At 42.2% G+C, this 26,446-nt stretch overlaps 1 protein-coding gene across 1 annotated transcript in view; it reads left to right on the top strand.

The window, feature by feature from the left end:
- TMEM244 (transmembrane protein 244) overlaps window positions 1-26,446 on the top strand; it is a 47,864-nt gene that overhangs the window by 5,296 nt on the left and 16,122 nt on the right. Inside the window, exons 3-4 of the mRNA XM_073627257.1 lie at window positions 9,149-9,222; window positions 18,560-18,685. Coding sequence (XP_073483358.1) covers window positions 9,149-9,222; window positions 18,560-18,685 — 200 coding nt within the window. The remainder of the gene's footprint in view (window positions 1-9,148; window positions 9,223-18,559; window positions 18,686-26,446) is intronic.

Here is a 26,446-nt window from a genome sequence, read left to right as displayed (position 1 = left end):
TCAATCAGAGAAGCAGCCAAGAGGCCCATGGTAACTCTGGAGGAGCTGCAGAGATCCACAGCTCAGGTGGGAGAATCTGTCCACAGGACAACTATTAGTTATGCAATCCACAAATCTGACCTTTATGGAAGAGTGGCAAGAAGAAAGTCACTGTTGATAGAAAGCCATAAGAAATCCCATTTGCAGTTTGCGAGAAGCCATGTGGGGGACATAGAAAACATGTGGACGAAGGCGCTCACGTCAGATGAGACCAAAATTGAACTTTTTGGCTTAAAAGCAAAACACTATGTGTGGTGGAAAATGAACACTTTACATCACCCTGAACACACAATCCCCACTGTGAGACATGGTGGTGGCAGCATCATGTTGTGGGAATGCATTTCTTCAGCAAGGACAGGGAAGCTGATCAGAGTTGATGGGAAGATAGATGGATTCAATTACAGGACGATCTTAGAAGAAAACCTATAAAGCCGCGTACACACGATCGTAATTTCCGATGGGAAATGTTCGATGACAGGCTGTTGGCGGTAAATCCGACCGTGTGTATGCTTCATCAGACAATTGTTGTCGGATTTTCCGCCAAATGTTGGCTAGCAGGTTTTCAAATTTTCCGCAGACAAATGTGTTTTGTCGGATTTTCCGAGCGTGTGCACACAAGTCCGTTGGACAAAAGTCCAAAGTACAAACACGCATGCTTGGAAGCAGAAGCAGTCGGTTTTGTAAACTAGCTTTCATAATGAAGAATTAACAATTGTGACGTGGCAAATTATGAAGTCTTCAAATGCAGCGCACAGTTTTCTTCTTTAATGGGATAATAATGAAGCTGCTTTGCTGGTGATACTGATGGAGTTATTGCAAACAAATTTTCAAAGACTTTTTTTTTTTTCTAGTGATAAAGAATAATATTATTATGTCTTTTTTTAAATACAGCTGTTCTGTGAAGCCCTCAGAGGTTTGTGAGAGAACTTTAGTGAACAAACAGCATCATGAAGGCCAAGGAACACACCAGACAGGTCAAGGATAAAGTTGTGGAGAAGTTTAACCACTTGACGACCGCCTCACGCTGATGTACGTCAGCAGAATGGCACGGGCAGGCAAAATCACATACCTGGTACGTGATTGCCTTCCCGCAGGCGGGGGGTCCAATCGGACCCCCCCGGTGCCTGAGGCGGTCGCCGTTGGTCTGGCAGCGATCAGAGATGAGGGGGAGGCCATCCGATCGTGGCCCCCCCCCTCGCGATCGCTCCCAGCCAATGAGAATCCTCCCCTGCCTGTGTGTAGTACACACAGGCAGAGGATGTGATGTCATCTCTCCTCGGCTCGGCAGTTTCCGTTCCGGCCCCGAGGAGAGAAGACTGTAATGTAAGTGCACAAACACACACAGTAGAACATGCCAGGCACACATTACACCCCCGACCCCCCCAATCGCCCCCCCGATCACCCCCCAATCACCCCCCCCCCCCCGTGTCACACTGACACCAAGCAGTTTTTTTTTTCTGATTACTGCATGGTGTCAGTTTGTGACAGTTACTGTGTTAGGGCAGTTAGTATTAGCCCCCTTTAGGTCTAGGGTACCCCCCTAACACCTCCTAATAAAGTTTTAACCCCTTGATCACCCCCCGTCGCCAGTGTCGCTAAGCGATCATTTTTCTGATCGCTGTATTAGTGTCACTGGTGACGCTAGTTAGGGACGTAAATATTTAGGTTTGCCGTCAGCGTTTTATAGCGTCAGGGACCCCCATATACTATCTAATAAATGTTTTAACCCCTTGATTGCCCCCTAGTTAACCCTTTCACCAGTGATCACCATATAACCGTTACGGGTGATGCTGGTTAGTTTGTTTATTTTTTATAGTGTCAGGGCACCAGCCGTTTATTACCTAATAAAGGTTTAGCCCCCTGATCGCCCGGCGGTGATATGCGTCGCCCCAGGCAGTGTCAGATTAGCGCCAGTACCGCTAACACCCACGCACGCAGCATACGCCTCCCTTAGTGGTATAGTATCTGAACGCATCAATATCTGATCCGATCAGATCTATACTAGCGTCCCCAGCAGTTTAGGCTTCCCAAAAACGCAGTGTTAGTGGGATCAGCCCAGATACCTGCTAGCACCTGCGTTTTACCCCCTCTGCCTGGCCCAGCCCACCCAAGTGCAGTATCGATCGATCACTGTCACTTAGAAAACACTAAACGCATAACTGCAGCGTTCACAGAGTCAGGCCTGATCCCTGCGATCGCTAACAGTTTTTTTGGTAGCGTTTTGGTGAACTGGCAAGCACCAGCCCCAGGCAGCGTCAGGTTAGGGCCAGTACCGCTAACACCCACGCACGCAGCATACGCCTCCCTTAGTGCTATAGTATCTGAAAGCATCAAAATCTGATCCGATTAGATCTATACTAGTGTCCCCAGCAGTTTAGGGTTCCCAAAAACGCAGTGTTAGCGGGATCAGCCCAGATACCTGCTAGGATCTGCGTTTTGCCCCTCCGCCCGGCCCAGCCCACCCAAGTGCAGTATCGATCGATCACTGTCACTTACAAAACACTAAACGCATAACTGCAGCATCCGCAGAGTCAGGCCTGATCCCTGCGATCGCTAACAGTTTTTTTGGTAGCGTTTTGGTGAACTGGCAAGCGCCAGCGGCCTAGTAGACCCCGGTCATAGTCAAACCTGCACTGCAATAACACTTGGTGACGTGGCGAGTCCCATAAGTGCAGTTCAAGCTGGTGAGGTGGCAAGCACAAGTAGTGTCCAGCTGCCACCAAGAAGACAAACACAGGCCCGTCGTGCCTATAGTGCCCTTCCTGCTGCATTCGCCAATCCTAATTGGGAACCCACCACTTCTGCAGCACCCGTACTTCCCCCATTCACATCCCCAACCAAATGCAGTTGGCTGCATGAGAGGCATTTTCTTTATGTCCTCCCGAGTACCCCTACCCAACGAACCCCCCAAAAAAGATGTTGTGTCTGCAGCAAGCACGGATATAGGCGTGACGCCCGCTATTATTGTCCCTCCTGTCCTGACAATCCTGGTCTTTGCATTGGTGAATGTTTTGAACGCTACCATACACTAGTTGAGTATTAGCGTAGGGTACAGCATTGCACAGACTAGGCATACTTTCACAGGGTCTCCCAAAATGCCATCGCATTTTGAGAGACCCGAACCTGGAACCGGTTACAGCTATAAATGTTACAGTTACAAAAACAATGTAAAAAAAAAAAAAAAAAAAAAACACAAAAAAAAAAATAAAATAAAAGTTGTCGTTTTATTGTTCTCTCTCTCTCTATTCTCTCTCTATTGTTCTGCTCTTTTTTACTGTATTCTATTCTGCAATGTTTTATTGTTATTATGTTTTATCATGTTTGCTTTTCAGGTATGCAATTTTTTTATACTTTACCGTTTACTGTGCTTTATTGTTAACCATTTTTTTGTCTTCAGGTACGCCATTCACGACTTTGAGTGGTTATACCAGAATGATGCCTGCAGGTTTAGGTATCATCTTGGTATCATTCTTTTCAGCCAGCGGTCGGCTTTCATGTAAAAGCAATCGTAGCAGCTAATTAGCCTCTGGACTGCTTTTTCAAGCAGTGGAAGGGAATGCCCCCCCCCCCCACCGTCTTCTGTGTTTTTCTCTGGCTCTCCTGTCTCAACAGGGAACCTGAGAATGCAGCCGGTGATTCAGCCTGCTGACCATAGAGCTGATCAGAGACCAGAGTGGCTCCAAACATCTCTATGGCCTAAGAAACCGGAAGCTACGAGCATTTTATGACTTAGATTTTGCCGGATGTAAACAGCGCCATTGGGAAATTGGGGAAGCATTTTATCACACCGATCTTGGTGTGGTCAGATGCTTTGAGGGCAGAGGAGAGATCTAGGGTCTAATATACCCCAATTTTTTCAAAAAAGAATACCTGTCACTACCTATTGCTATCATAGGGGATATTTACATTCCCTGAGATAATAAAAATGATTAAAAAAAAAAATGAAAGGAACAGTTTAAAAACAAGATAAAAAAGCAAAAAAATAATAAAGAAAAAAAAAGCACCCCTGTCCCCCCTGCTCTCGCGCTAAGGCGAACGCAAGCGTCGGTCTGGCGTCAAATGTAAACAGCAATTGCACCATGCATGTGAGGTATCACCAGGAAGGTCAGATCAAGGGCAGTAAGTTTAGCAGTAGACCTCATCTGTAAATCTAAAGTGGTAACCTGTAAAGGCTTTTAAAAATGTATTTATTTTGTTGCCACTGCACGTTTGTGCGCAATTTTAAAGCATGTCATGTTTGGTATCCATGTACTCGGCCTAAGATCATCTTTTTTATGTCATCAAACATTTGGGCAATATAGTGTGTTTTAGTGCATTAAAATTTAAAAAAGTGTGTTTTTTCCCCAAAAAATGCGTTTGAAAAATCGCTGCGCAAATACTGTGTGAAAAAAAAAAAAATGAAACACCCACCATTTTAATCTGTAGGGCATTTGCTTTAAAAAAATATATAATTTTTGGGGGTTCAAAGTAATTTTCTTGCAAAAAAAAATAATTTTTTCATGTAAACAAAAAGTGCCAGAAGGGGCTTTGTCTTCAAGTGGTTAGAAGAGTGGGTGATGTGTGACATAAGCTTCTAAATGTTGTGCATAAAATGCCAGGACAGTTCAAAACCCCCCCAAATGACCCCATTTTGGAAAGTAGACACCCCAAGCTATTTGCTGAGAGGCATGTCGAGTCCATGGAATACTTTATATTGTGACACAAGTTGCGGGAAAGAGACAAATTTTTTTTTTTTTTTTTTTTGCACAAAGTCGTCACTAAATGATATATTGCTCAAACATGCCATGGGGATATGTGAAATTACACCCCAAAATGCATTCTGTTGCTTCTCCTGAGTACGGGGATACCACATGTGTGAGACTTTTTGGGAACCTAGCCGCGTACGGGACCCCAAAAACCAAGCACCGCCTTCAGGCTTTCTAAGTGCGTAAATTTTTGATTTCACTCTTCACTGCCTATCACAGTTTCGGAGGCCATGGAATGCCCAGGTGGCACAACCCCCCCCCCCCCCCCAAATGACCCCATTTTGGAAAGTAGACACTCCAAGCTATTTGCTGAGAGGTATAGTGAGTGTTTTGCAGACCCCACTTTTTGTCACAAAGTTTTGAAAATTGAAAAAAGAAAAAAAAAAATTTTTTTTCTTGTCTTTCTTCATTTTCAAAAACAAATGAGAGCTGCAAAATACTCATCATGCCTCTTAGCAAATAGCTTGGGGTTTGTGCCATCTTGGCATTTTATGGCCTTCAAAACTGTGATAGGTAGTGAGGAGTAAAATCAAAAATTTACGCCCTTAGAAATCCTGAAGGCGGTGATTGGTTTTCGGGGCCCCGTACGCGGCTAGGCTCCCAAAAAGTCCCACACATGTGGTATCCCCGTACTCAGGAGAAGCAGCTGAATATATTTTGGGGTGCAATTCCACATATGTTCATGGCCTGTGTGAGCAATATATCATTTAGTGACAACTTTGTGTAATTTTTTTTTTTGTCATTATTCAATCACTTGGGACAAAAAAATTAATATTCAATGGGCTCAATATGCCTCTCAGCAATTTCCTTGGGGTGTCTACTTTCCAAAATGGGGTCATTTGGGGGGGTTTTGTACCGCCCTGCCATTTTAGCACCTCAAGAAATGACATAGGCAGTCATAAACTAAAAGCTGTGTAAATTCCAGAAAATGTATCCTAGTTTGTAGACGCTATAACTTTTGCGCAAACCAATAAATATACACTTATTGACATTTTTTTTACTAAAGACATGTGGCCGAATACATTTTGGCCTAAATGTATGACTAAAATTGAGTTTATTGGATTTTTTTAATAACAAAAAGTAGAAAATATCATTTTTTTCAAAATTTTCGGTCTTTTTCCATTTATAGCGCAAAAAATAAAAATGGTAGAGGTGATCAAATACCATCAAAAGAAAGCTCTATTTGTGGGAAGAAAAGGACACAAATTTCGTTTGGGTACAGCATTGCATGACCGCGCAATTAGCAGTTAAAGCGACGCAATGCCAAATTGGAAAAAGTCCTCTGGTCCTTATGCAGCATAATGGTCCGGGGCTGAAGTGGTTAAAACAGGGTTAGGCTATAAAAAAAAATCCCAAGCTTTGAACTTCTAACTGAGCAATCCATCATCTGAAAATAGAAAGTGTATGGCACAACTGCAAACCTACCAAGAACTGGCTATCCACCTAAACTCCCAGGCCGAGCAAGGAGAGCATTAATCACAGTAGCAGCCAAGAGGCCCATAGTAACTCTGGAGGAGCGGCAGAGATCCACAGCTCAGGTGGGAGAATCTGTACACAGGACAACTATTAGTCGTGCACTCCACAAATCTGGCCTTTATGGAAGAGTGGCAAGAAGAAAGCCATTGTTGAAAGAAAGCCATAAGAAGTCCCGTTTGCAGTTTGCAAGAAGCCATGTGGGGGACACAGCAAATGTAGAAGAAGGTGCTCTGTTCAGATGAGACTAAAATTTTACTTTTTGGCCTAAAAGCAAAACGCTAATTGTGGTGGAAAACGAACTCTGCACATCACCCTAAACACACCCTCCCCACCGTGAAACATGGTGGGGGCAGCATCAGGTTATGGGGGGTGCTTTTCTTCAGCAGGGACAGGGAAACTGGTCAAAGTTGATGGGAAGACGGATGGAGCCAAATACAGGACAATCTTAGAAGAAAATCTGTCAGACTCTGCAAAAGACTTGAGACTGGGGCGGAGGTTCAAGTTCCACCAGGACAATGACCATAAACTTACAGCCAGAGCTACAATGGAATGGTTTAGATCAAAGCAAATTCATGTGTTAGAATGGCCCAGTCAAAGTCCAGACCAAAATCCAATTGAGAATCTGTGGCAAGTTCACAGACGCTCCCTATCCAATCTGACAGAGCTTGAGCTATTTTGCAAAGAAGAATGGGCAAAAATGTCACTCCAGCTGTGCAAAGCTGGTAGAGACATTCCCAAAAAGACTTGCAACTGTAATTGCAGTGAAAGGTGGTTCTACAAAGTATCAACTCAGGAGGGCGCCACACTTCACATATTTATTTGTAAAAAAAAAAAATTAAAAACCATTTATCATTTTCCTTCACGATAGATAGATAGATAGATAGATAGATAGATAGATAGATAGATAGATAGATAGATAGATAGATAGATAGATAGATAGATAGATAGATAGATAGACTATGCCACAACATTGACTCCTATTCTGTTTGATTTTCCATGAACTAAAAGGTAGTAATCTTAGAGCTGTAATTTCCAAAAAACCTCCAAAAATTTAAAGTTACATTCTGTGAAAACAAAACATTTTCTTTTTTTAGTGCATTGCATTTTGTTAAGTTAACATATTTTGCAGTGCCCAGTTGTTTGCTAGGATATGTATCTTATTCTATCTTATTCAATGCCTTCCCATAATTATGATTTATCTCTTTTGTCTCCATCAGTCATTGATCAAAAATGTTCTATTTCCAAAATTGTTTATCTGTTTGTTTGTTTTAAGGAAAAAAACATTAGATTAATCAATAATATATTTGATTTTTATACTTTCTGTATGAGTATTCTGAACACTGTAAATTTGTCCTTAGAAGTTTTAAGCAACTTGGATTTAATGTTTGTGGCCACATGCCAAAGAGAACAAGCCATGTAAAAGTCATATGTGCAATAGGTTATAAATTGTAATTAGCAAATGGCAATGAGTTTGATCTGGGTGCATAAAATAATAAATTAGTCATACATGCTTGGCATTATGTGGATGAGTTTTGATTAATGAAATTATTGGGCTTGGTTCATTAAACTGTTTGCACTTTGAAAATTTTAGAGCAAGAAGCAAATTTTCTCTGCTTTTTAACACATCAGCCATACTATTTCAATATACAGTATGCAGTGTACTTTACTAGAAAAATAGTGATTATTTTACAGTTAAGATGCATACATAATGATAAATGGGGAAATACCAAAATTTAAGCTGATTTATCAAGGATGGGCCTGTCCTAAGAAGTTCTATAAAATCTAAAACAATTTTTGTATACCAAACTGACCTCATTTGGGCTCTGCTTAGCCTTGTTTTTATACCATTGATTACCTTATTTGGGTATTCATAATTGTGTATGAATATTACATACTCTCTTATTAACACCTGTAATTCATGCTTTATGTTGGAAAATTAAAAATACCTTTCAAAAAAAAAAAAAAGATGAATACATAAATGTCAACATGCCTGTAACAGTCTGTGACTGCTAAGATTTGGCCCGATGTGGATGAAACATGTCCGAGGGGCGTGACTGATGGGAGGGGATTTGAGCTGAAGCCTCTCTTTCATTTACTTTACACTGAAGTTGAATACAGTCAGGGCCGGCCCCAGCATAAGGCAGCTTAGGCAGCCACTTGTGGGGATTCAGATTTTTAAAACATCTGTCTTCTTTTCCTATACCTCCTAAATTCACCAGGACCATGCAGAGATTTGATGTAAGTCCTGGGAGTCCCAGCAAATCGAGGCTGAATCCCTTAGTGCCGGAACAAGTTTGGCTGAAATCAGCTGATCGGCTGTGTCCAATCACACAGAACTCTGTGTGCATAGCAACAGTGTTCTAGCTGTTTCTTCTCCCTGCAAAGCAGGGAGAAAAAACAGCCAGATCAGAAAATAAAAGCAGCACACATTACACATTGTAAGGCACACCGTTAACCCCTTGATTGCCCCTACATGTTAACCCCTTCCCAGCCAGTGTCATTAGTACAGTGTCAGTGTACAGTATTATCACGCCCCTTACAACCCTCCCACTGTTTTGCCGCAGGTCACTTCCTCACTCAAGTGTCCCTCATTCTGAAGTTCATAAGTTGGTACATCCAGCACTATGTATAACCTTTCAGCTTTTTATGTCAGCGTTAAAAATTGTTGGATATGAAAAGTTCACTTAAAATTTGATTTATAAAAATAGCAAAAAAGCTGCTTTAAAACGTAACCAGATCATATAAAACAGACTACTAATTTGACAGTTTACATAATGAATGATATAGTTTTTTTAATAAATGTACTCAATGTAGGTCAAGCCTAGAATGTGGCATATTAACTTGTTTATGTTTTCAAGATAAGTTCTCTGTTTCCCTTATATTTACAGATTGGAAAATTTTGATGAACTTGGACCTTTTGATTTTAAAACCACACCTTCCTGGTCAAATAGAAAGTACCTAGGTAACTTTCTTTTTTCTTATTTATTCTAATATAAAAAGAACTCCAAGAATTACTGAAAAGCACCGAGAGAGATGCAACACAAGTTTGTTAAATAACATCTACCTTCTTACAATACTTTGCACCTGCACCTACTTGCACCTACTTTGCACTAAAACACTTTAAACATTCTGTCAGTACAGCAGTACCATATACCCACCAAGCCTGGGCCCTGCATATCACTTGAATTAAAGTAGATGACATATTAGAAGTCTATAGGACCATCTATGTCAATTTTTTTAACAGGCAGGGACTTAAAGCTGTTAGCTACCGGTACTGTACCACTGTGTTCAAAGTGGGGTCGTAAAAGTGCTGTATCTTGGAAAGGATAGTACTACAGGTAAATGTAACAAACACATTATGTGAATCTTAAAAAAGCCTTTCTGAAATTAGTTTTAGTTTTTTATTTGACAATGAATATTAATGAGTGGCAGCTTACAACTGGTCTATCCAATAATTCAACATTTTTGTTGTAACTGTTATTTGACCACTTGTGTAAAGGAGGTGACAATGGGTCATCTATGACTGCTTCATCCAATAAGACTTTAGACAACAAGTACTAATTATGGTATAGAGTGAGGGCCTATTAAGTAAGATATAATCTATCAGACTCAAAATATAGGGAGCAAAAGGAAATATATGAAGAATGGGCATTTTAAACGGTGCTTCCCATTGGCATATCAAGACATATCACATGAATACATATATATTTTTCAAAGTATAAAAAGGTTTTTTCTTAATACATACAATACAGCTTATCAAAAAAGATAAGGGCAACTGTAAGCCCGCTTGTAAAAAAACACATAAACGTGTCAGAGGATCATCAGACATAGTATAACACGCGTCACACGGAATCTGCCTACATGTTTCACAGCACAAGTTACTTCTTCAGGGCTTCATTTTCGGTGTCTGAATCAAAACATCTCTAAAAGATGTATTAGATGTGTTTTAGCTAGGGGGAGACTGTTATCAACACTTCAACTTGCTGATGTCAGGCACAGACAAAAAACAATCATCAAATGTAATATCTGCTGCATGATAAGAAAGCATGCTCAAACATTAGAAAGCGGGACCCAAAATATTGCCAAGGGCATGTATAAATCGCCAATATTCCAAAGGTAAATCCGCCAGATTTAGAGATCACAATCGCGTTCATCCAAGCATCATCAAGTTTATTATATATGAGAAGTGAGAACAGATACCAGGAACACCAGCAAGTGGTGTCTGGGTCTCCCGAGAACCCAATAAAAACCGGCACTGACATTTTGCCCATGTGTATGTCAGCTGCTCCGACATACGGCCAGCTTCTGTCAGACGAGCATGCTGGGAAACCAGCAACGACCCCCTGTCAGAAGACAAAAGCTCAGCGGTGGAGATCACTGTACTAACGTTGGATCGTTAGTACAGAGGCTCTGACCGGAGCTGTCAGAAAAAACAAACATTAGTGTGTACCAGGCTTTACTCTTATGCCCCGTACACACGGTCGGATTTTCCGATGGAAAATGTGTGATAGGACCTTGTTGTCGGAAATTCCGACCATGTGTAGGCTCCATCACACATTTTCCATCGGATTTTCCGACACACAAAGTTTGAGAGCAGGATATAAAATTTTCCGACAACAAAATCCGTTGTTGGAAATTCCGATCGTGTGTACACAAATCCGACGGACAAAGTGCCACGCATGCTCAGAATAAATAGATGAAAGCTATTGGCCACTGTCCCGTTTATATTCCCAACGTACGTGTTTTACGTCACCGCGTTCAGAACGATCGGATTTTCTGACAACTTTGTGTGACCGTGTGTATGGAAGACAAGTTTGAGCCAACATCCGTCGGAAAAAATCCTAGGATTTTGTTGTCGGAATGTCCGAACAAAGTCCGACCGTGTGTACGGGGCATTACTCCGTTGCTGTCTCCCTTCATCAAGTTCATAATGTTGGTGATCAGTGGTAGATAATCAAATTACACCAAAGCTGTTCATTTGCTGGATCACTGTGCTAAAGCCTCAGAGCTGTCTGACCCCCAATTCAATTCAATGTTTAGGAATAGTAGGAAGATGACTTGGAGGAGAAACAAGTGAAGAAGAATGATCAATTAATGAATGTGCAACAGAAGAAATAGGATAATCTGATGTAATTGATAATGTTTCTAGGGGATTACCCTGTCCATCCTTTCTTGTCCATTGGTTGCTGTTGTCCCTTAGCGGCCTCCTTGTCCAAAACATTAATAATTGTATAAACCCCCACCCATTCTCTTTTTTCTGCACAATTAATGTTGGTGGTCCTAATCCAAAATGCCCCAAAGAAAAAAAACACTCAGCTCTGTGTACATTCAAGACCCAATAATAATAATAAAAACAACAACAGCAACATAAGATAATTTTACTATCTCGACAGCTTGATAGATGTGTTTTAATTTCAGGGTCAGGTGCTTAGGAAGTCAGGCAGCTTTGATGCAAAAGTGTAACTTCACTTTACAAAGTTAGTGTTTGTTTGTGAACATTCACTTACTTCAATAAATATTGTGGTGACTTGTGTAAAAATCCTATTGTGTTCATTTCCATAGGACATGATCAGGTAAAGTGAGCAGAGCTTATTCATTAGACTTTGTGAATAATCACTTTATTAAGTGATCCGCCTCTATTCCTTTACTATATCAGCTCAAGTATGTGGGAACTCAAGAGAACATTTTTCTTCATAAAAGCCCTCCATATGAGGGACAGGAGGCGGAGCCTAGCGGAGCAGACATGCATTGTTAGAGCTCCGCACTGCTGAGGAGAGAAGAGAAGGACAAAGCGGAGCCTGCAGGCTCAAAAGGTATCCATTTGAACCTTTTTGCCCCAGGGAACAAACTGTGAAAGTTTGGGCAGGAAATATGGTACTGGGAGGAAGCCGTGGCAGAAATAAAAATCACCTCACAAAGAGCTCACAGGCACTCACTGCAGCTGAAGCAGCTCCAGTCACCTCACAAGATACAGCATCAGGGCGCTCTCACAGACAGAAAATGTCACAGCAAGACTCTCCATTTGAGTCAGATACAGAACAAATCCTCTCACAAACGTCTCCACAAGCCTCCTCAGCATCCCCAGTAATATTATTACAATTTGAAAAGATGCTTCATAAGGCTTTAAAACAAACCTCAGACCAAATAACAAACAGCCTAACCAAAGAAATAAGAGAGCTGGGAAACCGCACCGCAGCCTTAGAAATAAAAATTGATGAAATTGAAATTACAACCCAAGAAAATATAACAGAATTGGAACAATTAAAATAAGAGAATTTAATACTTCAAACTAAGCTCGAAGATTACGAAAATAGAGCCAGACGTTCAAACTTGCGCATAAGGGGAATACCTGAAACTGTGACAGACCTGCAATCTACTATTACTGCTCTATTACAAGAACTAAAGCCAGATATCCCTATTGAACGTTTAGAACTGGACAGAGTACACAGAGCCCTCACAGCCAAAAAGAAAGATGGACCCCCACGTGATATAATCACAAAATTTCATTATTACAGAACGAAAGAACAAATACTAATTGATGCAAGAGAAAAAAAGGAACTTAATTTTCAAGGACACAATTATCAAATTTTTGCTGACCTATCCCAACTTACTATTACTAAAAGACGATCCATGAAACCCCAACTAATGGAACTGCAACGCCACAACATTATGTATCAATGGGGCTTCCCCTTTTCAGTCAGATTTAACTACCAAGGTACAATTTACAGAAGCAGATCAGCAGATGAACTACAACAAACCCTTTTAAAATTAAATCTGACAGAACCCACAAGCAGCAACACTCCCACACGCAGAAGAATGGCATCATCTTCACCTTCAGGCAGCACCCAGAAAATTTCAGAACAAAATGGGAATCATCATTCTCACAAAAGAGGCCGTTATGCCACATCATCCATGGACCAAGAAGATTCAATGGACTGACATCCTAATTCCTGATATCTCTTCATTTATTATACTAAGAGATGGTTCTCTATAAAAAACCTGTATTTATAACTGAATGTAACTGCATTCTGATAGTCACACACTGTGTGGGATCATGTTACATTCCAGTTATATTTCTTATTACTTCTGATTCATATAGCCTTAGAATATATAAGTGAAATAAGGAAATTCTTGTTCAGTTATATATTTTCAGGTAATAACAATAGATTTATTACTTTTTAGGACAAATATGTTCAATAATCCAGAAGTAATGGAAGCTTTTTCTTTCTTTTCTTAAAACAAATATATTATTACCCAACTAGTTCCTAGAACTATGTTTTTGTTTATTCTAATCTGAAGCAATACAACCTCAATTTTATGAGTTAACATATCTAAACAGTTACATATGAATAAAATATGTAATTGTTTACTCTAAAAGGGTTAAAATCCCAAAATAATTCAAACTATCTTCATCAATACCAAAGTTATTAACAGTACCTTTCTAACTGAATTATTTAGCCTAGGGCAAAACTAACCATATACAACCACCCTGGAATAAATAATTTCAACAAAAACTATATTCTGCACTCCAATTAATGAATCATCATTTTGATGTCTTTTGACATAGCACTTCTCTCCTGTAAGCGGAAGATCCGTGTACCCCCATTAGCCCTCCTCATTCTCCCAACCATATTATGTGGGAGTGTGACGAAGGCACTTATTCCCCTGAGAGAGATATTTATTCTCTTTCACGGGTAAATTGTGATTACTTGCAAAAAATAAGTTATACAATGTATCATCTAATCTCATATGTTTTTTGTTTACTCTTTACTCCAGAATTCACTGGTTTCTTTTCTATCTTTTCATCTCTTCAGTCCACACAGGTTGATCTGCGCAGTCAGCTCTGCATAACAAAAAGTAAGTCAAAACTATTTGATCTGTTGCCATGGCACCACTGAATATACTTTCCCTGAATGTTCAGGGAATAAATGTCCCTCAAAAAAGGACCAAAGCCTTCCGTACTTTCCATAACAAGAAGGCTCACATAGTATGCCTCCAAGAAACACACTTCACCAAAGATTCTACTCCAAAATATATTTCTCCTTTTTATCAACAAATTTACACGGCTTCTGCCTGTACCAAACAAAGGGGTACTCTAATTGCATTTCACCGATCCACACCATTCACCTTATCATCAGAAATTAAAGACCCAGAAGGTAGACACCTGATACTCATGGGTTATATAATGGATACAGCAATCACGGTGATTTCCTACTACGCTCCTAACAAACAACCTACACCATTCCTCTCACATATATTACAAGTGATTAATACACACAAAATAGGAACAGTGATAATGTGCGGGGATTCGAACCAGGTCCTCCTCCCATTTCTAGATAAATCACCTTTTACACCATCCAAAATAACCTCTAGATTACCTTTTTCTCAACTTCTTTCCAAATACAATCTGGTAGATTCGTGGAGAGAAAGTAACCCAATGAAAAAGAAATTCACTTATTTCTCGCACCCTCATCAAACCTTCACCAGAATAGATCATATTTTTCTAACAATAGGAATGATACCAGAAATTATTGCATCAGATATAATTCCGATTCCGTGGTCTGACCATAATGCAGTATACACTACTATAGCCTCAGCCATACCAAAAGCGCATGACCCAACGTGGTACTTACCGGACATAATGCTCAAACACCCACTACATCAGATGGCCATTGAACAAGCTTTAAAGGAATACATATCAATTAATAATACAACAGACATTTCCCCAATAACACCGTGGGAAGCTCATAAGCCTGTCTTGCGTGGTACAATACAAAGACAAATGGCACTATTTAAACGGGAACGCAAAAATCTAGCAAAACAACTAGAACTCAATTTTAATGCAGCCTACATATCATTCCAAGATAATCCATCTCAGAGTACAAAATCTCATCTGGAAAAATCTAGATTGGAATACGATCTATTTCTCACTGAGTCAGCTGATAAATCCCTCAAACGCTCCAAACACAATTTCTACATGAATACAAACAAACCAGGTACATATTTGGCTCGGGCATTAAATTCAACTAACAAATCTTTTAAACCAATACATTTGAAATTATCAAAAAATGTTTATACTTGTAATCCAGTTAAAATAGTCCATAAATTTCACTCACATCTCGCAACTTTATACAAGACAAACAATGAATTTAATCCTACAGAGGCTGAATCCTTCTTCTCAAAAAAAACCTTACCTGAGTTGTCTCAGAATCAAAAAAGCAGTTTGGATGAGCCTATAACTATAGATGAAGTTGCTAACGCCATAAAAGACCTAAAACTTAAAAAGACCAGGCCCAGACGGCTACTCGGCTTTATACTATAAAACATTCTCAGAAATACTCTCTCCCATTCTCACTGAAACTTTTAACAAACTTCTAGAAGGACATTCTTTTCGGCAAGAAACACTAATGGCAATTGTTTGTATGATCCCAAAACCCCTTTCTGATGATACTTCCTGTGTGAATTATCGGCCTATCTCTCTGTTAAACCTTGATATTAAATTATTAGCAAAAATAATAGCAAAACGCCTCAATAGCATTATAGGAAAATTAATACATAGAGATCAAGTAGGCTTCATGCCAAATAGACAGGCAGGCGATAATATACGCAGGGCAGTGTTATTGGCACATATTGCTAAAAAACGGAAAATCCCTTTATGTTTTCTATCTCTCGATATTAAGAGAGCATTTGACACAGTATCCTGGCAATATATGCAATATTCATTACAAAAATGGGGTTTTGGACCCCACTTTTTAACATGGATCAAAGCATTATATAATAAACCCAAAGCCTATATAAAATATGCTGGATACAAATCTGATGCCTTTAATATCGAAAGAGGTACCCGACAGGGTTGCCCATTATCTCCCTTATTATTTGCCCTTATACTCGAACCCATGGCCCAATACATCAGAACAAACCAAACTATAACTGGCATTGAAGTAGGAGGTATTACACACAAATTATGTATATTTGCAGACGATATATTACTTTTTCTATCATCACCACAGGTCTCTGGTCCTAACTTAATACCAGCTCTTGATGGATTTGCAGCCCTATCCGGCCTTATGATTAATCCTAAGAAATGCCTAGTGCTTAATATTTCGCTCACAAACATGGAATTGATCCCGGCTAGGGCTGCACTCCCATTCACATGGGCAGAAAAATCAATCCCATATCTTGGAATTCATTTAACAGCATCTCATTCTGACTTATTCTCAACCAATTATCCTCCTGTATTAAGACAGATCACAAATCTAATAAAACAATGGTCGCAACTTCCTTTATCCTGGATAGGGAAGATTAATGCAATCAAAATGACTATTCTACCCAAATTGCTTTATCTATTCAGAGTCCTCCCTATTCCAATTCCTTCCTATTTTTTGAGAATAGTACAAAAAAGAGCAACTTCATTTATATGGGGCTCTTCTAAACCACGTATACCTATACACACACTACATCTTCCCAAAAATAAAGGAGGCCTGGGATACCCTAATTTTACTAACTACTACAGAGCAGCACATTTGGCCAGTCTGTCCAAATACCATGCAAAACAGGAAATCCCATTATGGGTATTTATAGAGGCTTCAGAAAATGACCCTCTATTAATATCAAACTTGTTATGGCTTGATCCTAAAGACCGCTTTAAAATTCATAATCCCATAACTAAACACTTCTTATCTCTCTGGGATAAACTAAAAACCAAATATCAGTTACAATCTCCACACAATCCTCTCCTTTCTTTTATCAGAAATCCGGCCTTTTATCCGGCATGGATCTACCCAAATTCTTTTAAAGCTTGGACAACATCAGGCATTCAGACACTAAATGACTTCATAGCATCTAAATCATTCCTTTCATTCCCATCACTTAGAGAAAAATATGATCTACCAAACTCTGAGATATTTAGATATCTCCAAATCAAAAATTTCTATACACCATTCCTAAAGGGGGATACACCATTATCCCAATTATCCATTTTTGAATCAATCTGTACAAAAGATCCATTTGCTAAAGGTACAATTTCATCACTTTATAATCAATTATATGGAGTAGTAAATCTTAATAGACCCTCTTACGGGACGAACTTTAGAAGACACGGACTGGTCTAACATATGGCTCACATCTAAGTCATCTTCACCCAACATCTTAGCACTGGAGACAAATTATAAAGTCCTAACTCGCTGGTACCTTGTACCCACTAGAGTGGCAAAATATTCACCTAATACCTCAGCTCTTTGTTTTCGAGGATGCCCAGAAATAGGCACACATTTACACATATGGTGGACATGCCCAGTAATCCAAACCTTCTGGAAGGAAGTCTTCGTGATTGCATCTAAAATATTTAAAAAAATAATACAACCAGATCCATATATAACTTTACTTAATCTAAAACCGGAATGGTTAACACTCTCTCAATTCAAACTTATGATCCAACTAATAACGGCTGCAAAACAAACAGTGGCCAAGGCATGGAAATCTCCTACGTTGGTACTAGCAGAAACAATTCACAGAATGAATAATACAATGTCCCATGCTAAGATGGTAGCCATCGATCAAAATCAAATTCCAAAATTTGAAAAACTTTGGCATCCTTGGATAAAACAACAGTTCCTGTCAAATTTCAATGACTCTGTCCTGTTGCCATGGTAACAGATTAAATGACTTACAGAGACACCCATTCTAAGGCTTCAAAGAGAACTAAAAAGAATAATAAACTGACGAGCGGGACAACCTTGTGGACCATACCTCTGCCTTTCTACCCTTTTTCTTCTTTCTCTTTCCTTTTCTCCACCTTACGATTAAAGCTCATTATCAGAATTTATTTGACCTATATACACTCTACTTGTAAACAATATGTATAGTAGGTATAAATCATTTAAATACCTACAAAAGTAACTAAGGAAATGATATATATCTTCAATTTAGGTTTACGTGAACCCAATGTTTAATATTTGAAATTTCATGATATTTACCTATATAATCCCTACTGTAAAACAATGAGCTTACTTAGATCCTTGTAAACTTACTTTATGTATCTTTATAATATTGTATACTCAATAAACTTCTTTTGACAAGGAAAAACCCTCCATATAACAGCATGTAGTGGAAAATCCACAATTTGAAAAAATCCCCTTGTGAACCAAACTGAAAGGTAGATTATTCAATCTTTTATTTTCCTAAATAAACATTTGAAAAGGTAAGTTGTCCCTTTCACCTTGAAATTTAACAAGTCTAGAAAGTGCTAAAAATTTCTTACTTGTACAAGTCTTACAATCTCACAATTGTTTTGTTCTCAGGAAATGTGATCTCTTTGGAGACGACTTTCTTAATAAGCAGTGCCATTTTTGTATTCATTGTTGAGGAATGGATTTGGGATTATGCATGTACAGTTACTGTGATTCATGTAGGGATAACATCACTGGGTAAGTCAAACTCTGCTTCTCAATACATTTTAAGGAAAAGATCTACCTATGTAGTATATAGGTTCTCATACCAGATGAGGATTTTTTTCTGGCTTCTTGCTGTGCTATTATAGGAAACATTTAAGTATTTCCTTAAAACCATTTCCAGAGTGGTTAACCTCTTCTCTTCCAGCTTTAAGACTGACCCTTGGTTTAGGCTAGGTTCACACTGCTGTAATCCAATTTTTATCAGAATTTTAGTGCAATTATGTACTGCAGTAGGGATGAGCTTCGTGTTCGAGTCGAACCCATGTTCGACTCGAACATCGGCTGTTCGATCGTTCGCCGAATTGCGAACGTTATGGGCCGTTCGCGCTAAATTCGTGTGGCGCGTCACGGCCCATAATTCACTGCGGCATCGCAGTGCATTGCTGGCTGATGATTGGCCAAGCATGCACTATGACCCGCATGCTTGGCCAATCACAGCGCCGTCAGTAGAGAGAGCTGTAATTGGCCAAAGCCAGGGTGGCTTTGGCCAATTATGGCTCAGGGGATTTAGTACACACCCCACACTATATAAGGCCGCCTGCACGGCGGCCCTGTGTAGTGTGTGTTCCGGTGTGCTGAGAGATAGAGAGAGAGAGAGACAGTGTCATTTGATTTGAGTTAGATAGATTAGGCAGAACAGTCAGTCAGTTAGCTGCACTTACAGTGTATTGTGTATATATATGCATCCCAGGTGTTGCATATATATATATATATACACTGTATTCAGTTTAGCTAGATCCGTTCCTGTTATCTTCTATCTAGACTATTTACATTTAATGCAGTGCGTCCTGCTCACAGTGTTCAGCTAGATCCGTTCCTGTTATCTTCTAGACTATTTACATTTAGTGCAGTGCGTCCTGCTCACAGTGTTCAGCTAGATCCGTTCCTGTTATCTTCTAGACTATTTACATTTAGTGCAGTGCGTCCTGCTCACAGTGTTCAGCTAGATCCGTTCCTGTTAAATTCCTACTGACAGGCAGGCTTGTCTGGTTACAGTATATAAAGCTACCTGAAGAAAATTACAGGTGTTCTATTTGATCCTATTAGTACCACGGTCAGGCAGCTAGACTATTTACATTTAGTACAGTGCGTCCTGCTCACAGTGTTCAGCTAGATCCGTTCCTGTTATCTTCCTACTGACAGGCAGGCTTGTCTGGTTACAGTATATAAAGCTACTTGAAGAAAATTACAGGTGTTCTATTTGATCCTATTAGTACCACGGTCAGGCAGCTAGACTATTTACATTTAGTACAGTGCGTCCTGCTCACAGTGTTCAGCTAGATCCGTTCCTGTTATCTTCCTACTGACAGGCAGGCTTGTCTGGTTACAGTATATAAAGCTACTTGAAGAAAATTACAGGTGTTCTATCCCAGCTTAGTGCAGCTACAGGCCATTAGTATGTCTGGAAGGCCAAGAAGGAGAGGCAGACAGTCACAAGCCAATAAGAGAGGGCAAGCAGGCTCTGTGTCTAGTGCTGGTCGTGGAGACGGTGCATCCTCATCAGCACGTGGCCATGGGACACGCTTGGCCTTTTTTTCGGCAGCTGGCCGTGTTGAGCCGCAACATGCGGAAGACTTGGTCGAGTGGATGACCAAGCCGTCCTCATCCTCCTCATCCTCTCTCACCCATGCCCAGGGTGCTTTGTCTGGCAAAGCAGCGGCCTCTTCCCTCAGCTCAATGTCATCAGTGACTCCTTCCCTAGCTCCACCATGTCCTCATGAGGATTCCCTCGAACTGTTTGACCACAGTGTTGGGTACATGCTCCAGGAGGATGCCCAGCGTTTGGAAGGCTCTGATGACGATACTGAGCTCGATGAAGGCAGTAACATGAGCACGGACAGAGGGGGTGCCCAAGAAGGACAGCAATCTGGCAGTCATGCTCCCCCTGCTGCAGCATACTGCCAGGTTTGCTCCAGTGATGAGGAGGGAGGGGATGATGAGGTCACTGACTCAACGTGGGTGCCTGATAGGAGAGAGGAGGAGGAGGAGGAGGAGGAGGCGGCGGCACATCACCAACGAGGCAGGATGCCCTCCAGGGGCCAGCCTAAGGGCAGCACATTGACTGCATCACACCCCAAAGCTCCACATGTGCAGGGCACTGCAGTCTCTGCGCGTTATTCAAAAAGTTCTTTGGTGTGGGCCTTTTTTGAGACGAGTGCATCAGATCGCACCGCTGCTATTTGCAACATATGTCTCAAGCGTATCTCGCGTGGCCAAAACATCTCCCGCTTGGGTACCACATGCTTGACCAGACATATGTTGACCTGCCATGCAGTTCGTTGGCAAGCGTATCTAAAAGACCCACACCAAAGAACAAAGAGGATCTCTCCTTGCTCCTCATCAGCTGAGATTTCCAACCCCACTAGACCTTCAGTCCTCTCTGAGACCTGCAGTGAGAGGAATGAAGGTGTAGAATTAGGTGTGTCACAGCCAAGTACTTGTGGGCAATCTGCTTTTGGTACACCGACGTCAGATTGTACCAGGCAAATTTCCCTGCCCCAGCTGCTGCACCGCCGAAAGAAGTTTGCTCCCAGCCATCCACATGCCCAGCGGTTGAATGCTAGCTTGGCAAAATTGCTAGCACTTCAACTGCTGCCTTTTCAGTTGGTAGACTCTGCCCCCTTCCGTGAGTTTGTGGAATGTGCGGTTCCTCAGTGGCAGGTACCCAAACGCCACTTTTTCTCACGGAAGGCGATTCCGGCTCTCTACCGGCATGTGGAAGGCAATGTCCATGCCTCGCTGGACAGGGCGGTCAGCGGTAAGGTGCATATTACCGCTGACTCATGGTCCAGCAGGCATGGACAGGGACGTTACCTAAGTTTCACGGCGCATTGGGTGACTCTGCTGGCAGCTGGGAAGGATGCAGGACAAGGTGCAGTAGTGTTGGAGGTTGTTCCGCCACCACGCCTCCAAAATGCTGATTGTGACACACCTCTCTCCTCCACCCCCTCCTCTTCTTCTTCCTCCATGGCCTCTTCCTCGGAACCAGCGGTGCTCCGTAGGCGTTCAAGGGGCTACGCAAGTACGCAGGCCAAAAGATGCCATGCGGTGCTTGAGCTGGTGTGCTTGGGGGACAGGAGCCACACTGGGGCAGAGGTTTTGTCAGCTCTGCAGGGGCAGGTTCAGAGGTGGTTGACGCCACGCCAACTTAAGGCAGGAATGGTGGTTTGCGACAATGGCACCAACCTCCTCTCTGCCCTCCGACAGGGACAAATGACCCATGTGCCCTGTTTGGCTCACGTCCTTAACTTGGTGGTGCAGCGGTTCTTGGGCAGGTACCCGGGCTTACAGGATGTCCTGAGGCAGGCCAGGAAAGTCTGTGTGCATTTCCGCCGGTCATATAATGCCAGTGCTCGGCTGACGGACCTCCAAAAGGAGTTTAACCTGCCCAAGAACCGCCTAATCTGTGACATGCCCACCAGGTGGAACTCAACGTTGGCCATGCTGCAGCGGCTGCACACGCAGCAGAGGGCCATCAATGAGTACCTGTGCGACTATGGCACCAGGACAGGGTCAGGGGAGCTTGGTTTTTTTTCCCCACGCCAGTGGGCCATGATCAGGGATGCATGCACTGTCCTGTCACCATTCGAGGAGGCCACGAGGATGGTGAGCAGTGACAGTGCATGCATCAGTGACACTGTCCCCCTTGTCCACCTGTTGGAGCACACGCTGCGTGGAATAATGGACAGGGCACTTGAGGCAGAACAGAGGCAGGAAGAGGAGGACTTCCTTAGCTCTCAAGGCCCCCTTTATCCAGACAGTGTTCCTGCGTGCCCGCCGATCACACAGGAAGAGGACGAGGAGGAAGAGGAGGAGGAGGAAGATTGTGTCAGTATGGAGGTGGAGCCTGGCACTCAGCATCAGCAGCAGTCTTTAAGGGATCAGTCCCAAGAAACACATGGACTTGTACGTGGCTGGGAGGAGGTGGCTGCGGACCATGTCGTTCTTAGTGACCCAGAGGACTCCGGACCGAATGCCTCAGCAAACCTACGCTGCATGGCCTCCCTGATCCTGCAAAGCCTGCGTAAGGATCCTCGTATTCGTGGTATCAAGGAGAAGGACCAATACTGGCTGGCAACCCTCCTTGATCCACGTTACAAGGGTAAGGTTGCGGACCTTATCTTGCCATCGCAGAGGGAGCAGAGGATGAAACATCTTCGGGAGGCCTTGCAGAAAGGTCTGTGCAACGCGTTCCCAGAGACTGGGAGGTTACAAACTCCTGTTTCTGGACAACGTGTTGCTGAGGCTTCGGTCAGTCAAAGAAGGAGCGGTGGAGAAGGTGGCCGTCTGACCGATGCGTTCAGACAATTTTTTGGTCCGCAGCCCCAAGGTATGATCGGTTCCAGCAACCATCGCCAGCGTCTGTTTTACATGGTGCAGGAATACCTAGGGGCAAGATCAGACTTGGACACCTTTCCCACCGAAAATCCTCTGGGTTACTGGGTCTTGAGGATGGATCACTGGCCAGAGCAAGCACCGTATGCAATTGAGCTACTGGCCTGTCCTGCATCCAGCGTTCTTTCGGAACGCACATTCAGTGCTGCTGGAGGCGTGGTAACCGATCACAGGGTGCGTCTGTCCACCGACTCGGTCGATCGGCTGACCTTCATAAAAATGAATGAGTCTTGGATCACCACCAGCTACCAAGCACCTGATGCTGATGTAACCGAATAATTTTTTTTGAAATCTCAGATCCCTTCAAAGACTGCCTATGCTGATGCTGAGTGACTATCCCTGAGTAATTATCCTCTTCCTCCTCAATCATCACGCTGATAGCTTGTAAGAACATTTTTGGTTCTGGGCGCCACCACCAGTGCCTAAGGCACAATTTTTCAGCCCCTGTTTAACAGGGGCGTGTAATTACAATTTTTGATGTAATACTTTGCAGCAGGGCTCGTTCCTGCATTCCAGCTAGAGTGTCTGTGAGGGGTTGCAGTGTTGTGGCACCAGCACCAGTGCCTAAGGCCCAATTTTTCTGCCCCTGTCTAACAGGGGCGTGTAATTACAATTTTTGATGCAATACTTTGCAGCAGGGCTCGTTCCTGCGTTCCAACTAGAGTGTCTGTGAGGGGTTGCAGTGTTGTGGCACCAGCACCAGTGCCTAAGGCCCAATTTTTCTGCCCCTGTCTAACAGGGGCGTGTAATTACAATTTTTGATGCAATACTTTGCAGCAGGGCTCGTTCCTGCGTTCCAACTAGAGTGTCTGTGAGGGGTTGCAGTGTTGTGGCACCAGCACCAGTGCCTAAGGCCCAATTTTTCTGCCCCTGTCTAACAGGGGCGTGTAATTACAATTTTTGATGCAATACTTTGCAGCAGGGCTCGTTCCTGTGTTCCAACTAGAGTGTCTGTGAGGGGTTGCAGTGTTGTGGCACCAGCACCAGTGCCTAAGGCCCAATTTTTCTGCCCCTGTCTAACAGGGGCGTGTAATTACAATTTTTGAAGCAATACTTTGCAGCAGGGCTCGTTCCTGCGTTCCAACTAGAGTGTCTGTGAGGGGTTGCAGTGTTGTGGCACCAGCACCAGTGCCTAAGGCCTAATTTTTCAGCTCCTGTTCAACAGGGGCATGTAATTACAATTCTTGATCTAATATTTCACAGCAGGGCCCTGTGAGGGCTTACAGTGTTGTGGCCACAGCAACACCTAAGGCCCAAATTTCTGCTGAGTATATAGGGCAGGACCCTACTTTCAAACATCTAACTTACAAACAACTCCTACTTGCAAACGGAAGGAGACAACAGGAAGTGAGATGAAATCTACCCCTAGGAAGGGAAATTCTTTCCTGTAAGAGTTAATATGGGAAAACAATTTCTCCTTTCCACTGATGCTTTCCAATCCTTGTTCCACAAAAAAACCCAAATTTTCAAAAAACATTTTTCATTGGGACAAAAAAGTGAGGTGAAATCTTCTGAAGAGGAGGAAAGACAGCAAAACAAATGTCACAGGGGTGATAACCCTTCCCTATGTTTTCCAAAAAGCTTAGAAAAGATTTTTTGGCTGGAGCTAAACACGTTAAAAATGTTCAAAATTACAAACAGATTCTACTTAACAACAAACCTACAGTCCCTGTCTTGTTTGCACCGCCTGTACACTGCTGTTCAGAGTATATAGGGCCTGGTGGCCCCACACCTTTCCTTATTTTAATTTGGGTGCGGGGTTCCCCTTAATATCCATACAAGACCCAAAGGGCCTGGTAATGGACTGGGGGGTACCCATGCCGTTTGTCTCACTGATTTTCATCCATATTGCCATGACCCGACATGACATTAAACCCGCAAGCAGTTTTAAATGAGATTTTTTCCTTTAAAAATGACATTTGGTGCAGGGACTGTTCTAAACATGGGAAACACGCGTCACTTTACAGGCATACTATAGACACCCCCCAGGTACGATATTTAAAGGAATATTTCACTTTTTTTTTTTTTACTTTAAGCATCATTAAAATCACTGCTCCCGAAAAAACGGCCGTTTTTAAAAGTTTTTTTTGCATTGATACATGTCCCCTGGGGTAGGACCCGGGTCCCCAAACCCTTTTTAGGACAATACCATGCAAATTAGCCTTTAAAATGAGCACTTTTGATTTCGAACGTTCGAGTCCCATAGACGTCAATGGGGTTCTAACGTTCGTGCGAACTTTCGGTCCGTTCGCGGGTTCTGGTGCGAACCGAACCGGGGGGTGTTCGGCTCATCCCTATACTGCAGCTTGAATTTGGTTTGCATATTCAATGGTGCCAAACTTGCCCTGGAATAGCACCAAAGTTTTACAGGAACCTTTTCCAAAAATCGCTCCATGCTGAGTTGCATTGAAGAGAAGGTGATGTGAGAAGGTGAGAAGATGTGATTTCCATTGTGATGCAATTCTGTGCAACTCAAGTAGCATCTGAAATAGCACTAGTGTTAATGGAACCTCACTCTCAAAATTATGTAGTGTAGGCAGACAACAGACTACCACAAATAGACATTGCTACATGCAAAACTTAAATGAGGAAACCTTTTGAATTTATACATTAGAACTGAAATAGTCACAAAAGGTGTTGATCCACTTTGTGTGCCTTGCAAACTGAGATATTACCTGGTATTTGTAGTGGTGATATCATTGATGTGAAGCACATAGCCTGTGCATTGAGCAAAGGTGTGGGAAGGGCCTGGCAGGTCAATCCACTACAGCAGGGGTCTCAAACTGGCGGCCCTCCAGCTGTTGTGAAACTACAAGTCCCATCATGCCTCTGCCTGTGGGAGTCATACTTGTAACTGTCAGCCTTGCAATGCCTCATGGGACTTGTAGTTTCGCAACAGCTAGAGGGCCGCCAGTTTGAGACCCCTGCACTACAGGCTGCCTGCAGAAAACTCCCATTGGAGGATATGAAACCAATCACTCTGCCTAAGGAGAGAAAGTAGCAGTATTTCAGGAAACTCCTATTCATAGACAAAGTGCAAGAGTAGTTTCATGCTGGATTACTGGACAGATTTGAAATAAATACACAGAGCACAGATATCTAGGATACCTGCGTACTGCACACTGTGGTTTCCTAAATAAAAGCAAGATTTTAAATGGAACATGGCTCTTGTATTTGGACAATATTTCTTTAGCTGGGATTTGTGCACTGGTCCAAATCATTTGGTGGAGGGGGATTATGATGTAGGGTTGTTTTTCAGGGGTTGGCTAGTTCCAGTGAAGGGAACTCCTAAGGCCTCAGCATACCAAGATATTTTGGACAATTTCATGCTCCCAACTT

The sequence above is a fragment of the Aquarana catesbeiana genome, linkage group LG04, assembly GCF_042186555.1.
Source record: "Aquarana catesbeiana isolate 2022-GZ linkage group LG04, ASM4218655v1, whole genome shotgun sequence".
NCBI lineage: Eukaryota > Metazoa > Chordata > Amphibia > Anura > Ranidae > Aquarana > Aquarana catesbeiana.
Note: the sequence above shows the minus strand (reverse complement) of the source record. Positions and strands in the feature narration are given on the sequence as shown.